Consider the following 14,943-nt stretch of genomic DNA (forward strand, 5'->3'; position numbering starts at 1 on the left):
AACAATTTCACTGCTCATCCCTGATAGCCACATTGGGGATTACAACTTATATTTTTGGACTCGGTGAGAAGACTCAGACGACGACACTCGTCGATACTCGGAATGACCGACTATATCCCTAGGAGTTGGTCCATTGTTTTTGGCTCCGCTCTCAGAGGTTAGTCGCAACCCTAGTGCTCCAGGAGGCAGCACACGATCCTCACGAACTACAGTTGTACGGTCGACGAAACGTCTACATTGTATCATTTACTCTTTTCTTGATATGGCTTGTTCCCTGTGCAGTAGCCCGCAACATTTAGACTATGATCATAGCGCGGTTCTTTAACGGCCTGTCTGGAAGCGCGTTTCTGAGTGTCGCTGGCGGCACAGTTGGTGACCTCTTCCACCGGCAGGAGCTCGCGGCCCTGATGAGAGTCTATACTGCGAGCCCGTTCATTGGTCCTGAGATTGGTCCTCTGTAAGGCATCCTCGTCCTTTTCATCCCATGCATCATAACTAGTTTATCTAGAGTTGGAGGCTTCATCAATACATACACCACACGGTACCCCGCCCACAACTCTGGAAGACTGAGTCCCGTCACTGACTTCGTAGGCGCTGGACATTTTACGTTCTCATAATATGGACTGCTTCGATTCTGGTACTTAGCTGTGTTTGCCTCCTGGAAACCTACCATCCAGTGTAAGTCCCTCATCCGTAATGACCTATTCCATCGTCGGCTGGCTGAGAAAAGCAGGCTGTTGAAGCGCATGGCAGTAAGGCTTCGCAAGGAGACCGGAGATGATCGGTGAACGGCCCCTACTGAGAAGTCATACACCTCCGTCCTGCAAATGATCCGCTCTTCCGCATACAGACCGATGCAGCTATTGGCATTTGAACCCATGTGCATGAATCTGTGCGTATTCTCGGCCATCTTGCTCGGCATCCTATATCTCTTCTTTGGTGCCTTTGAACTAGTCTTCTCCCATGTCTATGGCTTCAATCTCTGGCAAATCGGCAGTTCGTTTTTGGGGATCCTTGTCGGAATGATGTCAGCAATCCTGACGGATCCCCTGTGGCGTAGGAACTATGCCCGTCTCGAACGCAAACATCAAGACACCGTTGGGGAGAAAAACGAATTCAGGCCAGAATGGCGACTTCCTCCTGGTCAGTGTCCCGAGCACGCCATCATTGCCATTGTGTGTTAACAAAGCGGGTATGAAGCAATTGGTGGAGCTCCCCTTGTAACAATTGGAATCTTCATTTTCGCGTGGACAATTTACCCACAGGTCCACTGGGTGGTGCCCATTATTGGAAGCGCGGTGTTCGGAGCAGGGTATGATATCTAAGCCCGGACAGACGACTGGAGTGGTTTGTTAATCATTCTCATATACAGCACTGTGCTCGTCTACTCGGGGGTATTTACGTTCCTGGTGGACGCGTATCCGACTTACGCTGCGAGCGCTCTGGCTGCCAACAGTTTTGTAAGCTCAACGTTTGCAGGGGTCTTTCCCCTGTTTGGCGTGCAAAGTCAGTGTCTCCGTCCTTTGACGTTGGATGGCCCCTCAGAGAGGTTACTAACGATTGGCGTGTAGTGTACAACAGACCCGGCTATCACTGGGCGACGTCGCTGCTAGGCTTTCTGACGCTCATGATCGCGCCCTTCCCGTAAGTAGCCTTGTGTGCAAGACATTGTACTTCGCAATGCGTATTTGATGGGCCTCTTAATCTATTGCTGACAATCCGCAGATGTATATTCTTCCGCTACGGCAGTCGGATCCGGAAGAACAGTCGATTTGCAACATCACACGCCTGAGAGGCAGAAACCAAACCATACTGTATATATGTATTTTTGCTGAAAGTGATAGAAATAGAAATAGAAGTAATAATAGAGAACTCAGCATTCACAAAAGGATATTTGATGTTGCAAGCTGCTTAGCTGTCAGTATAATATTAGGATCTGCTCCATACTTTTGATCTCTACGCACTTGATATAATCATCTGTATTTACAAATACTAGATATAATCAAGTCAGTCAGAAAACTGTATACTGTATGTCGCACGTCCGCAGTTTGCGGAAGGGTATGGTTCTTATCACGAAGAATAAGCCAAGAGTGGAAAAAAATCCAAAGACAGAACAAATATGTACATATATAGGAGAGAGTACATCTAGGATGGGTGATGCGACAGGCTGACTTTCAATGAGCCGGCAGAGTCGAAGATCAAGGGGCCAAATATGACATGCACGTCGACTGGTAATCTAGAAGAACCCTCGCAGGCTCTTGCAGTAGGAATATGGCCGGTTTAGTAGGTAGAAAGGTGGAGACTGCAACCAGTGCTACCACCATACTAGGCTGGACGAGTGAGGTTCTTTCAGGCGTCAGTATAGGGTCTGTCAGCAATGATATTGGGCTGATAGCAATAGCCTTCGGTATATGCATGGTGGAGATGTTGATGGCTTTTTCCGTATACCACCACACTTATCGTCGCATTAATACTAACAAGGTTGGACACGGCCGGCAATGTTGACAAAGTAGTTGGAAGAGTGCGAGATACCGGGAGACAGACAGGGTCTGTACAAGACGATGTCCATAATTTCTCGTGAGTCAGTATGTCCTGATGATCTTATCTGTTGCTAGTCGGACCTAACGCTGTTCAACTCAGGACCCTTCTGCATAGTAAGATAATTCTTTTTTTGAGATACCTGACCGACTTCGAGAATGAATGCCTCGAATTACTATGGTCTGGCTCTTCCTTTCCATCCGCTTGGGATGGGGGAGAAGCATGGTCTGTGTTATGGGTCAGAGAATGATTGGTTGATCTGCGACTTCATATACTGTTATTACTTATAATCCGTGTTCCCTGGTTAGCATGCCACGTACGACGAAAGTGTTACTGTTTCATCCACCGGCCTTATAATGCGTGGCGGTTCATATGCTTGCCGTCGGTGTTGTAGGTGTCCAGCACCGTTTGTGTCGGCTATGTCCGCTAACGATCGAATGAAGGGGAGGACTGCATCTTCCGCAAGCATTTCGTATGCATAATGAAGGACCGGTTCCAGTAGGATCGGTGGGGGATAAGAAACTTCAGGTGCGATTTCCATTAAAGCGTCTCGCATCCACCCTGGTATGTTAATCTCACGCGGAGCATTAGGAACAATGTATGCATCCTTTATATGTTGCCATTCCCGGAAGAGGTACGAATCCTCTCTTTCCTTCGGGTCTTTACCTGACACGCTGAAACGAGCTAGGGAAAGATTATAGCTCTCACGGTAGTGCTTCACCTCGGAGATGAACTCGAGCGTTTCGAGGCAATGGTTCCTAGCGAGGAAATCCACAAAAGCCTCGAACGTATATGGTTGGTCACTCGAGTGGGATAGGATATCGTTGAGAGTCGTCCTGCAATGCCGTTGCAGCTTCGTTAACAATCCCTGTCTCATAAAGCTGCTCAAGGCTAGGAGAACCCCGGGAAACTTACATGAAGGATCCTTAGCAATCAACCTTGCCAGTTTCCAGTATTGTCAGTCCTTAGGAGCGATCATACGGGATGGCGATTTTGGCAGTACAACCGCCACATATTATATGTGAAAAGATATATGTTATTTTCATTAATATGATTAGAAATCAATTGCTAGCCCTTGAGCTCCTGACAGTAACGTATGACATAAGTGATCTCCTGATATCGTTCACATTTTGAGTTGATCTAGAACGTGATAGTCTTTGACTTTCTGTGGTTCCCGGGGAAAATGAACCCTAGCTACAGCAAAGTAGGAGTTGAGTTCATGAGATTCGCCTATACTCACGGCCTCATTGATCCATTACCATGGTATCTTGATTTCAGTCTGGCTGCATCCTCCATCCTCCCTCTCGGACTCCCCCAAGGACATATGTGGCTGCAACCACGATAGGTTGCGGTAGTTCCTTACATGTTATGCCCTCTAAAATATTAATTATTCTTATCGAATATCATAGCATTTACAATATAACAATGAGCATTGACATGGTCGCATTATTCATCCAAAAAGTCTTCTTGGTACTCAATCATCAAACAACATCACTGCCTCGTCAATCTCACGGGTTGAAATCAGTATACTTTCAAGGGCCTCCGCCCTCTCTCTCCGGCCAATTTCTTGTATGTCTGAGACCACCGAAAGTGACGTGCACAGGCTGACCCCCGTACTCCGGAGGTTGAGCCCAGGAGCGCGAGGCATCTCTTCCCTGGAACGTCAACCGTTCTGTCGACTGGTCCCATGGAAAGAAACCATGCACTCAAGTGTGGCTTGTCCTGTGCAAAGGCGATGTCTTTGGGAGACCCTATTCTCAATCCATCCTTATCCTGCCGATAATGTCGAAACGAAGTAACTTTTGCACTCCATGGTATAGGACTATGTTCTCGCTGTCTTCGCCGTAATGCAGAGGTCGTAAAGTCAAGCTTCTGATACGCCAATCTGGTTCGTCAGTAATGACGAATCAGCTTGAGATTCTAAAAAGCGAGGCACGTTTTGTCGCTATCACTGTATGGTCACCTAACTATTACCTTTCCCATCTATCTCACTACGTCTACGGTAATGCCTTTATTCCCAAACCCTCAAGCTCATCAACCTCTCTTGTTGTCGCCAATCTCCCTTCCTGAGGAGTGCTACCGCTCAGCTCCACACCCCTCGGACACTCAAGCTCAACGCTTCCTTCCGACGTATCCGACCTATATGTCTGCCGGTGGCGACTCTCCTTGCGCATCACATTCGCTATAGTCGGCACACTAGACAAACTAGACATGTGGCGATAATGAGGCGGTCTAACCGGGCTCGCTTCATCCTCTGTACTGGGCGTGCTAACCGTGATAGGAGATACATAGTCCGTACCCGAAACGCCAGGGGGCGAAACTGGACTGGGGAGGGAATTATTGTTGTACGGCGTGGGAAGTTCCACAGGGAGTGTCGTAGCATGACCTTCGCAGTGGTTAGCGGGGTAAAGGAAAAGGAGATTGAAAAACTGACCTAGCATCTCATATACGGGATCGCTACCTGCCTCCACGCTCTGCGGTGATACTGCTGTTGCTGGAGTGATAGTTGACTCATTCGTAAATACGCTGTACCCCGTTGGCGCTGTCGTGTCGCCGGATTTCGGCACGCCAGTTGCCGACCCGCTGGTGTGCAACCACCGTAGAATCCAGGATCGGGTTGATCGATCACCTGTAGATTGTGATTCTCGGAGCTTGTGACGGCGACGGAGAAACCAGAATATCGCCGCTGCTGAGATGAAAAGGAACCCTAAAATAACACCGATGATGGCGCTCGCCCACTTGGGGAAGCTGGACCCTTTGTCCGCGGCGGGGGCAATGGTGGGTGAGATGCTGCTAGTGCTGTTGTAGGGGTACCAGGTACTAATGGTGTTGGTGTACTTGGTTTTGAACACATCTGCCAAAGAGGCATTGGTCCAGGAAATGGGTGATGCTTTTGTGGCGCCACCTTCGGAGCTGTAGCTTGTTAGTCAGGTCATTGTTTAGCAAACTTGGATACGTACTCTCCCCCGATGACAGTAGTGATCAGGTCCGGGACTTTGTACTCGTTCCAGACGTTCGGATTGTAGGTGTTTTGGAACCTGCCAGTATTCAGGTTGAACACTTGAATCACTCCACCGTCGAGACAATGCGTCGGGTCAAGATGAACGCCTCCGAGGACCAGCATTTGGTCCGGATATGGTTTAACACAGCGGTGACCACTCCGGCCATGGGTAGTATTTCCGCTGTAAAGCTTGATCCAACTGAAGGAGGGCAGAGATAAGACGTAGACATCGTCGGACGGCGTGTTCTCCATGCTTAGCCCGTCGTAGCCGCCGTAAATATAGATGTTATGTGAGGAGCCGTCTTGTGCACTCGCATGAATCGAGCAGAACTGCGTCAACTGAGGGGGGATATCCCCGGTGGTGTTTTGCAGATACCTATTCTCAATGAGTAGTCGACTGTTTTGCTGGTCCAAGAACTCACCATTTATCACCGCTGACATCGTAAACAGACACTGTCTCCATAAGCCCTGGGCTTACACGCTTACTCGCATTCTGCTGGGCACTTGTCAACCCGTCCGACGAGAAGATCGTGGCTGGATTAATCACTCCCCCAATCGCCACCAAAACCCCGGACTCGGCGACAGGAACCCAAACGAGCTCACCATTAGCCCGCGCAGGAACATGCGCCGGTAACGACAGATTAGACCACTTGTTGTGGCGCATACTAGACATATCCACCTTGATCATGCGGTCAGACGTCACGTTGGCCGATTTGTCGTCAGCGTAGATAGGTCCCCAGTCCTTTCCCCGCATACCGCTGAAGTAGAACCCGAGGTTTTCGTTCGGTGCAGAGACTCCGGCGCCATTCGTCACGTATCGGGTCACGCCAGTGTCGAGGTTGTCGATGATAAAGCCGGGTTGCCAGGATTCTCGATCCGGACCATACTGGTATCGTTCGTAGCCGAGAACGGTGTTGCCAGCTGGGGGGTCTTGACTGTCTGTGAGACGGAGGAGGCCACTACATATGGTCAGCCGGGAATTGGTGAAGAGAGAGTCGAAGTACCCGTAAAGATATAGCTCGTTGTCGTTCGTAAACATCGCTCCATCGCGGTAGGTTGGGGCAATATTGTTTGCGATTCCTCCAGCTTTCGATATGTTGCCGAACAACGCAGTCAGGTTTGAGATTGCTGTATCAAATGATGTGTTGAGATTGAGGTAGTAAAGAAGCCCATCACTGTTTCCTGCGCTTTGTTAGCCACGACCATCCCTGAGGCTGATGATACTTGCCATCGTTTGCCAAATTAGACGTGCCATCAGCCAAGTCTCTGTCAAAGGCCGTCAGTATGGTTGGTAGAGCGAAAAGGAGACATACCGCTTCCACCACAGTGACCCTCCGTCAAGGTAAACAGTGTCGCGAATCGTACTAACTGAGACATATAAGCCTTGGCAGCACTTGGGCAGCTTGGACGGAGTATACCTCGAACTTGATCCCAGTTACACATAGACACATTGACATTCCATCCTTGCGCTAACGAACAGCCGACCAAAAGGGCAGATATGCCAGCGGACCTTTGCCAACTGAACCGCATTCTCTGCGCAGGGATGGTTATGACAGAATCAGAAAAACAGCTCGGTCCTTCTGATGCCGTAGTTGTTTTTCATAAATCACATTACCGTACTAGGCTGACCATATTACGTCGAATAGAGAAGGGCGCAGGTATTAGCATTCCCAGATAGTAAAGTCTGACCATGGCCCAATGTGCTTGCTCAGAAACGCAAACAAAGAAAGCATGATGCCTGAGAGCAACCAGAAATCGAAAAAGATTGTCGGACGAAAGAAGTCAGACAGACTATCATCTAGCCATACTAGCATTGCTAATCTGAGACCTAAAGGCTAAACTGCAGATGATGGAGAAAAGATGGACCTCATGGTCTGTTATGTACAATGTGTGTCATGCATGACAATCTTGAAGATGGCGAAGTCTGCGCCTTTGACGGAGACAGCAACGAATCAAGTGAACATACTTGCCATAGGGACGAGGTTCGCGAGGAAACCATCAAACTCAAGGCAGTTATTGTTCAATAAACCGTCCCTATTTGTTGCTCGTTTCCCTTTTCAGCTAGTCCTTGTTTTCTTTGTCCTCGACAGTGCCCCGGACCACGTTCGACACTGGAGGTGGAACAAAGAAAGAGGGGAAAGAAATAGAATGCCTTCATCAAGTGATGACCAGTAAGTAATCTTGACATTGCGTTGCATTTACCAGAAAGAGGAAGACGTGAGCAGCAGGTGGGGATAGACCGTTCAACGGGACTCACCAGATGATTCGCCCTTTTCAGGATTTGACAGGAACGGAAGAGAACGGGTTTTTGCTTTGATCTGCTTGTATTTCCGTGAATATGTCGCTAATAATGAAAGTAGAATTACTATTATCATCTCGTGAAGTAGACTCTTGAGCGATGCAACCAGTCGTCAACCCTCCCGGCTACCTTGCTCCGCACCTAATCCGGAGTCGCGTCTATGGACAAGTTCTCATGCTCAATCATCTGAAATTTGGTAATGCCTATCATAAACAGTGATGAGGCACATATCTGGAGGCTGACGCATTGACTGTCCAGCTTTAGCCTGATATGGTCGTCAGTAACGGCACGCAGTAGACTTGTATGCATACCCAGCAGGTAGGCTACCTGCTGGCTGCGAAATGTAGACATATCCACAAATACTGCCATGTGGACTGGAGATTTCTTTGTTATTTTAGTGATCGACCAGGGCCTGCGAGGTGACATCGACTAGGAATTGAGTTTAGTTCTTTGTCTACCAGCCACCATGACATCCAGCCCGGGTACGTGCAACAACAGTTGGTTTTGTTAAGGATCGCAGAAAATATTGGCAGTCTACACCGAAGAGTTTGCCATAACATTTCTAGAAGACCTTCTCAGTTTCTACATTCTAATTGCCTTCTAGAACAACTTTGCTATTGCATCGTACGGACGAGGGCAGTGAACGTCATGCAGTTTTCGCGCGCAATTTGTCTGGTCTGCATAGCGGCCTATTCCCCAGTATTGAGTGCTGTTTTAGCAGAAGATGTGACAGTAACAGAGACAGTGCTTGAAACAGTCACTGTTTCTGAACCTTGGGAGGTCAGTTAAACGTCTATTGTTCGATATAACTTCTAAGATGCAGTAGGCAGCAACCAGCCTACCGACGAGTGCTACGGCATACTCAGCAGTGGCCGAAACATCAACATCACCTGCTGAATTGCGGTTAGACACCCCCACAGTGTTATTGCCAACGAGCTCCTCGGCATACTGGTTGATTCCAGGACCATCACCGATCTTAGGCGCAGAGACAAGCACTTCGACTACTATTACACCACCGGCATATACTTTAAGGAAGAGGGCAAATCCTCCAAAGTCGCCGGCCATAATCGCAAGAGCCCCTGCTACAATCACAGTAACTTCGACATCAACAGTCACAACCTGTCCTGTGTGTACGAACACACCAACTACTACTTCTACCAACACGCCAACAATAACACCCCCTGAAACTACACCAACGACATCCACAATAACCAGTACTCCTGTCACCACGCCGACAGTAGGACCAGGATCTACTGTAACTACGACTGTGACTGTGACAACCACTGCTCCAGGCCCTACAGAGACTGACACTGTCACCACGACTGTCGGCTTGCCAGGCACCACGGAGACAGACACCCTCACTAGCACAGTCACTATTCCGGGAACTACGGGAACAGATACTGTCACTACAACCATTGACTTACCTGGTGCCACAGTGACAGCCACTCAGAGTTCAACCTCAACCATTACTATCACGGCTACCACAACTCAGTCAGGGACTACCTGCGCTGCAACTCCAGGCGATGGAATAACCCAAACCACCACAGTTACTGTTAGTTCTGAAGGTGCAACGACCATGACATTGACTCAGACAGTAACTCTACCCGCCACGACGGTGTCCAACGCAGCTACGCTTACAGAAGCTACATCGGTAGCAATGTCAGGGTTTACTTTAACAGTCCCTGGTTCAACTGTAACTGAGACGACTACATCAACCAAGATCACTACACAAACTGTCACTGTTTCTGGGAGCACAGTAACAGGTATCACGACAGTGACTAGGACCTCAACATCAACAGTCACTAGTCCTGGATCAACCGTTACAGGCACAACCACATTAACTAAGATTTCGACCTCGACACTTACAAGTCTAGGAGTGACAGTTACGGATACAATGCCTGTAACGGAAGGTTCTATCCAGACCATCAGTCAGATTCTAACGATGACGGCCATCAAGACCGAGGTCTTGCCTGGGACAACCGTGGTAGATTCAAAGACGATTACCCTACCTGGGACGACAATAGTCAACTCGAAAGCTGTGACGCTCACGGTCCCAGGAACAACTGTGACTACTATGAGGACAATCACTAAATCTGGGACAACGATGACTATCTCGGAGGTAGTCACCCTTCCTGGTTCCACAGTCACGACGATAGAGACAGTTCCAACTACTCTCTCCGGGTCAATCATAGTCACGACAACCACTAAGCCAGGACAGACGATTACCATGTCCGGATCTGTAACCACGTTGCCTGGATCGACTATTATCCAAAGCAGTACTCTTCCTAGCGTGACGACGACGGATCTGCAGGTCATTCCCACAACACTGCCTGGAGCAATGATTTTGACCACTGTTATGCGGCCAGCAAGTACCATGATCGTATCAGGAACTATTACTACTCTACCAGGGTCAACTATTGTACAAAGCGCAACTCTCCCTGGATTGCGGTTAGTCGAGACTGTATCAGTGACTGTCATCCAGAGTACTACTATTTTCGATACAGTAACGTTGACTGGTTAGTTTCTCGTCCAACGCCTTGCTATACATACTGGAAATTTGCTGACGAGGTAGGCTTTGATAAAACTATAACAACCACAGAACCGGCTGCATCTACGGCTCAGAGCGGCAACACTGTAACAGTTCCTACAACCACCACAACGTTATTCATTTGTCCGACCCTCAGCATCAATCCCACTTACACTCCGGTCGCTCCTCTCCCAAGGAACTATACTTGGGGTTGTCCACCAGGTTATCTTTGCAAAACCAAACACACAGGTGCCGACGCAGGCTGTAACATCGAAGCCAGCATGCCGGCAGAGTCCTATGTCTGCAGTCCAGACGAGTGTATCAAGAGCCCGCCATTCATCCACGACCAGTACTGGGGCACACCTGTCGAGTCCAACGAGATCCGTTCATCCTACAACATCTCAAAGGACTACTTCAACCTCGACCCTGAGATCTTCGGTCTGAACTACTCCATCTTTCGGATCCCCGACCTCAAACCCGGCGATGACCATTACTACATCCGGTCTTCTCGCCGAACGTGGAGCAAATTACTTGCCCGGCAGTCAATTGGAGTATCCACAGTACCTGGCGCTTGCTATGACGAATGTAACGATGCAGCATTGGAGGTTGAATCGACCGGCAAGACACCCGACATATGCAACGCTGGGTCGGCTTTCAATGTCTCCCTGGGCCAATGCGAGAAGTGCTGTAATACCCACAAGACAGCTACTTCTGCCAGCTTTGAGCAAAAGGTTCTGCCAAACTTTCAGCAGTTTTTGAACTTTTGTGAGGGGTTGGAGGACTCGGCTACCACTGCAGCTGCGGATACTGTCGGTTCGACTACTAAGGGTAGTCAGACATCTACAACGCCAGGAACGACATCCACGCAGGAAGGCGGTACTATGTCACAGGCTGATCCATTAACAGCGTCGTCTACCTCGAATTTTACCGGCAAGGCCACCAAGAGTCGTGATAAATCAAGCACGGCCGCATCTGCAACCTCTATTGAACAAACAATAATACCCTCACCAACCCAGCAGACAACCGCACCGCACCCAATGACGGAATCGAAGCCTGTAACCGCGAGTGAGATCAGTACGGATACTATCTCCAGTTCATCATCATGCTCAGCGACAGGTACCTCTTCGAGAGAGACTGCACAAAGTTCTTCCGCAAGCGAGAACACTGGTAACAGCGCGGCTACTTCAACATCTCACAGACCAACGAGTACACATTCCGGAGCAAGTCCGTCTGCACCTGCATTACTTTTCACAGGTGCGGCAAGTCTCCAGACAGTGCCATCTCACTGGGGTATTTTGGCTTTCATTTTTGGAGTTGTGGGTTTCCACATCTGAGGTTCTGGTGAAAAGTTGATTGAGGCTGTTTTGTTGAGATTTTGCAGTTTTTATATGTCTATATAAAATGTTTGTGTTTTAAATAGGAATAATATAGTTGTGTTACCATATCAGCAGGGGAATATATACTTGAGGCATTCTTTAGATGTGCTGTTCTTCACAATATATATTCTCAAACGATCACACCTATCTTGTGGATGTGCATGGCCATGGAGAGGCGGCCTTCTCCACGAGATCCCATGGCAAGAAGACACTTAGGGAAATCATGGAGTCAAGGACGGTTCCAACTCTTTTTATTTTCATTTTTATTTTTTTGATGTGCGGAATGACTCGGACGCGCTATATAGCCACCTTGGGGTTGGCCTCCATGGATTCCATGATCTTAGTCAATGGAGCTTTCCACCGCTCACCCCCTAAAGAGGTATGTCAGCAGTTTGCTAACGTGCATCCTGATGGGAGTCCAAATGACCGTTGCACAGCTGCACACCTGGAAGGTGACTAAGAAGAGCATAAATCTACGTGCGCGCAGCCGCAGACAGCCCCAGCAAGCGATGGCTGATGTCGGCTATCCGGGTAGATTTATGTACGGGCACCTAGGCAGGAGGGCTTATAACAGGGGAGAGAGAAAGGCAGCTAGCACTCATTGATTTTAGCCGGGGCCAAAGCAAGGGCAGATATAATGGGGTTCGGCCTAGCCTGGGTGCCTGGGGTAGATGTATGGCAATGGTGTCAGTCTGCAAAGATGGCTTTTGGCTAGATAGTCGCTGGTCATAAGACGCCTCCAGCATGGCCCAATCCAGCGCCGAAGCAGAGTAAGGATTCAATCAATCAATCAATCAATCAATCCCTTCACGCATTTGCGTGTAGCATCCGGAGTACTAAAGCTAGATATTATGCTTGATTCCTAGACTCGACATACCCGAGTCTACCGATGTGGGTCTTAGGCACGCAGAAGTATTGTCCTATCGTTTTCTAGCCGTCCGTAAGGGCAGTCATACTTATAGCCCTCCTGTGGGGACGCTTTTTAACGCCACACTCCGGCGAGTTTCACGGCCATTGGCACGACACTTGTGTGTTTTCAAAGTAGCTCCTTCGCCGTTACTGCTGATGGACCCTTCACCTGTGCGTTCCAGATAGTTTCTGCCTGCGTCAAGTTGCTCTGAGGACCCCTTCATTTGCGTAGAATCAACCTGAATGACTGGCCCAGTTCCAGTACTCGTCTCATTCCAAGCATGCTCCTCGGCTCCTTGTAGGCGAGGAGGGATACAGCTGGGTTTCTCAGCTGTGTCCTTAAAATTCGACTTGACACACCAGACGAGCCCATGATAAAGCGGCTCCTCTTCGTCCACATCGAATATATGCGGGAACAAGACAAGTGAAGGGGAGCCAGATGACAGTGGAAAATCTGAAGTCGTGCGTCTCTCGCTGTCTCGCCAGTGGTGTGGGGGACAGGACCTGAGATCTGAAGTAGCCCGTATCCATCTTTGAGATCTTTGCACGGGTTTCCACACGTTTGCGGCGAAGACGAAGAATTCTTGAAGCTCTTGCTTGAAAGTCTGCATCTCCCGGGACTGCAGTAGTGATTGCAACTCATGAGAGATATCTGAAACAGCTGTAATAAGGAGTTCATTCCGCAGCCGGACCTCTTCTGATTCAAAAGCAGTGACTAGGAGCGACCGCAGTATAGCTTTCTGGCGGGGGCGAATCCCAGATGATCTTTCCAGCGCCTCACCTATACCCATGCGCCCCATAGGCGATGGTAAGCACACAGGGGTTAGTATGTCGGTGGATAGTCTATTGGCGATGATTGACTGAGCTAGGACCTCCCGAGGGCACGTTATATTGGCGAATGGGAAAGGAATGATCGATTGAGATCGGGGACTATAATTGCTCGTCTGGATGTGCTCTGTATTTTCACGAGCTCTGGACTGCAGATGAAACGTTAGCTAGTCAATACCATTAGTGAATATGGGACATACTGGCTCGGTACTAGTTGAGCTCTTAAAGAACTTCGCGCTCAACGCCTTCAGGCGCTTTTCCATACTCTGAAATCCCTTCCTAAGACTGCCACTAAGTAAGAAAATGAGCTCGCAGATGATAGACTGGTTGCCATACTCATCTAGATCAACCTCCCCCACCGCAATGTCATGATTCAAGGTTTTTAGACGAAAGTCCGACTCTTCCAACATGGTCTGGAGCTTACGGTTCTTCATAATCTGTTCGTCGAGTCGGCGCTGGCACTGTAGCATGTCTTCCTCAGCACCTTTTGTCCGCTGCTCTAGGTCTTCCATCTTTTTTTTCGTTGCACTTTGGCTGCTGTCTGCCACCTCCCGTACCCTAGCCTCCAAAGACGTCTTCTTTTTAGCCCATCCTGAGGCGAGTTGCTCCACTTTCAGAAAATTATCATCGTTCCTTCGTTTCTCGTAGTTCAGACTTTCTTGGAGCTCTCGAATCTTTACTCCTGCGTCATCCAATTGACACTGGAGATCTGATTTCTGGCGCTGGAGGTCATCGACTGTTGTTATGTTCTTGGTGAATGAAAGTACGTCTTTGGCAGCGCTTTCAAGAGCTGATAGAGATGACCGGAAAGATTTCTCCCCCCTTCCTTTTGCGCTAGCCGACATAGTTTGGTAGCTGAATGGTCAAATTCTGTATTACACCAACTTCTGCTCCTCTGTACTATGAGAAATAATCTGTCCGCCAGGTATTCAGTGTTGCAAGTTGTGCATGGTTGAGACGCTGCTACCTCAGGATTTTCTTGGCTAATAAAGACGGACAAGCTTCAAAGGAGCACACCACCTTCTATACTTTCATATTTACTTACTCTCTGTCTACTGAAGTAAGGGATGTACAGAAGTAGTTAGTGGACACATTTTTTGTATGTTGTACGGTGCAGCGTCTATTCTGACCCTTGCGTTCGACGACCTTTTGATTACTACAGTCACCGTCTTTATTTTCTAGCTGTGTTTGAACTTATAAAAGGGATCGAAGTGCCATTTCTATGAGGTAACTTAGCTAGCGAAAGCATACGACTACGTGGAGGAAATCGTGCCGTCAGTGCTCGTTAGGGCAGCTGGCAGAGCGTCCAGCAAGGTAATTACGAGTTGATCAGAGAGTTTTGACCAGGGAGGATGGATGCCTGATCCCTAATCTGCGCGTTATGGAGACCTGCGTCTATCTGCTTATCTGCTAGTTAGGAATTCTTACCTTTTTTTTATATCGCACCGTTTCAAGGGCCCACATA

The 14,943-nt window shown here is 48.6% G+C and overlaps 6 protein-coding genes across 6 annotated transcripts; 3 read left to right on the forward strand and 3 right to left on the reverse strand.

Annotated features, from left to right (window-relative positions):
• Positions 1-302: 302 nt before the first annotated feature.
• On the forward strand, positions 303-617 carry AFUA_4G00470 (putative MFS multidrug transporter; the record flags this gene model as incomplete). The annotated part of the gene is made up of 2 exons (XM_741316.1): positions 303-457; positions 509-617. 2 exons carry the CDS (start codon positions 303-305, stop codon positions 615-617), a joined length of 264 nt encoding a protein of 87 aa, XP_746409.1.
• A 237-nt stretch (positions 618-854) lies between these two features.
• On the forward strand, positions 855-1,837 carry AFUA_4G00480 (putative MFS multidrug transporter; the record flags this gene model as incomplete). The annotated part of the gene is made up of 4 exons (XM_741315.2): positions 855-1,143; positions 1,266-1,506; positions 1,572-1,644; positions 1,726-1,837. The coding sequence occupies 2 exons, from the start codon at positions 855-857 to the stop codon at positions 1,316-1,318; spliced, it is 342 nt and encodes a 113-aa protein (XP_746408.1). The 3' UTR covers positions 1,319-1,506; positions 1,572-1,644; positions 1,726-1,837.
• Positions 1,838-2,032: 195 nt separating this feature from the next.
• Positions 2,033-3,522, reverse strand: AFUA_4G00485 (regulator of G-protein signaling domain-containing protein). Its single transcript, XM_077804493.1, has 4 exons — positions 3,454-3,522; positions 2,859-3,374; positions 2,681-2,803; positions 2,033-2,627 (listed from the first exon to the last, which is right to left on the reverse strand). Coding segments are annotated over exons 1-4 (657 nt in total). The 5' UTR covers positions 3,456-3,522; the 3' UTR covers positions 2,033-2,611.
• Positions 3,523-4,475: 953 nt separating this feature from the next.
• On the reverse strand, positions 4,476-7,069 carry AFUA_4G00490 (uncharacterized protein; the record flags this gene model as incomplete). The annotated part of the gene is made up of 5 exons (XM_077804494.1): positions 4,476-4,924; positions 4,973-5,451; positions 5,499-5,915; positions 5,962-6,721; positions 6,853-7,069. 5 exons carry the CDS (start codon positions 7,067-7,069, stop codon positions 4,536-4,538), a joined length of 2,262 nt encoding a protein of 753 aa, XP_077660642.1. The 3' UTR covers positions 4,476-4,535.
• Positions 7,070-8,486: 1,417 nt separating this feature from the next.
• Positions 8,487-11,699, forward strand: AFUA_4G00500 (uncharacterized protein; the record flags this gene model as incomplete). The annotated part of the gene is made up of 3 exons (XM_741313.2): positions 8,487-8,618; positions 8,665-10,354; positions 10,411-11,699. The coding sequence occupies 3 exons, from the start codon at positions 8,487-8,489 to the stop codon at positions 11,697-11,699; spliced, it is 3,111 nt and encodes a 1,036-aa protein (XP_746406.2).
• A 998-nt stretch (positions 11,700-12,697) lies between these two features.
• AFUA_4G00510 (uncharacterized protein) lies at positions 12,698-14,323 on the reverse strand (the record flags this gene model as incomplete). The annotated part of the gene is made up of 2 exons (XM_741312.1): positions 12,698-13,627; positions 13,679-14,323. 2 exons carry the CDS (start codon positions 14,321-14,323, stop codon positions 12,698-12,700), a joined length of 1,575 nt encoding a protein of 524 aa, XP_746405.1.
• Positions 14,324-14,943: the final 620 nt, after the last annotated feature.

Source organism: Aspergillus fumigatus, chromosome 4, assembly GCF_000002655.1.
Source record: "Aspergillus fumigatus Af293 chromosome 4, whole genome shotgun sequence".
NCBI classification, from domain to species: Eukaryota; Fungi; Ascomycota; class Eurotiomycetes; order Eurotiales; family Aspergillaceae; genus Aspergillus; species Aspergillus fumigatus.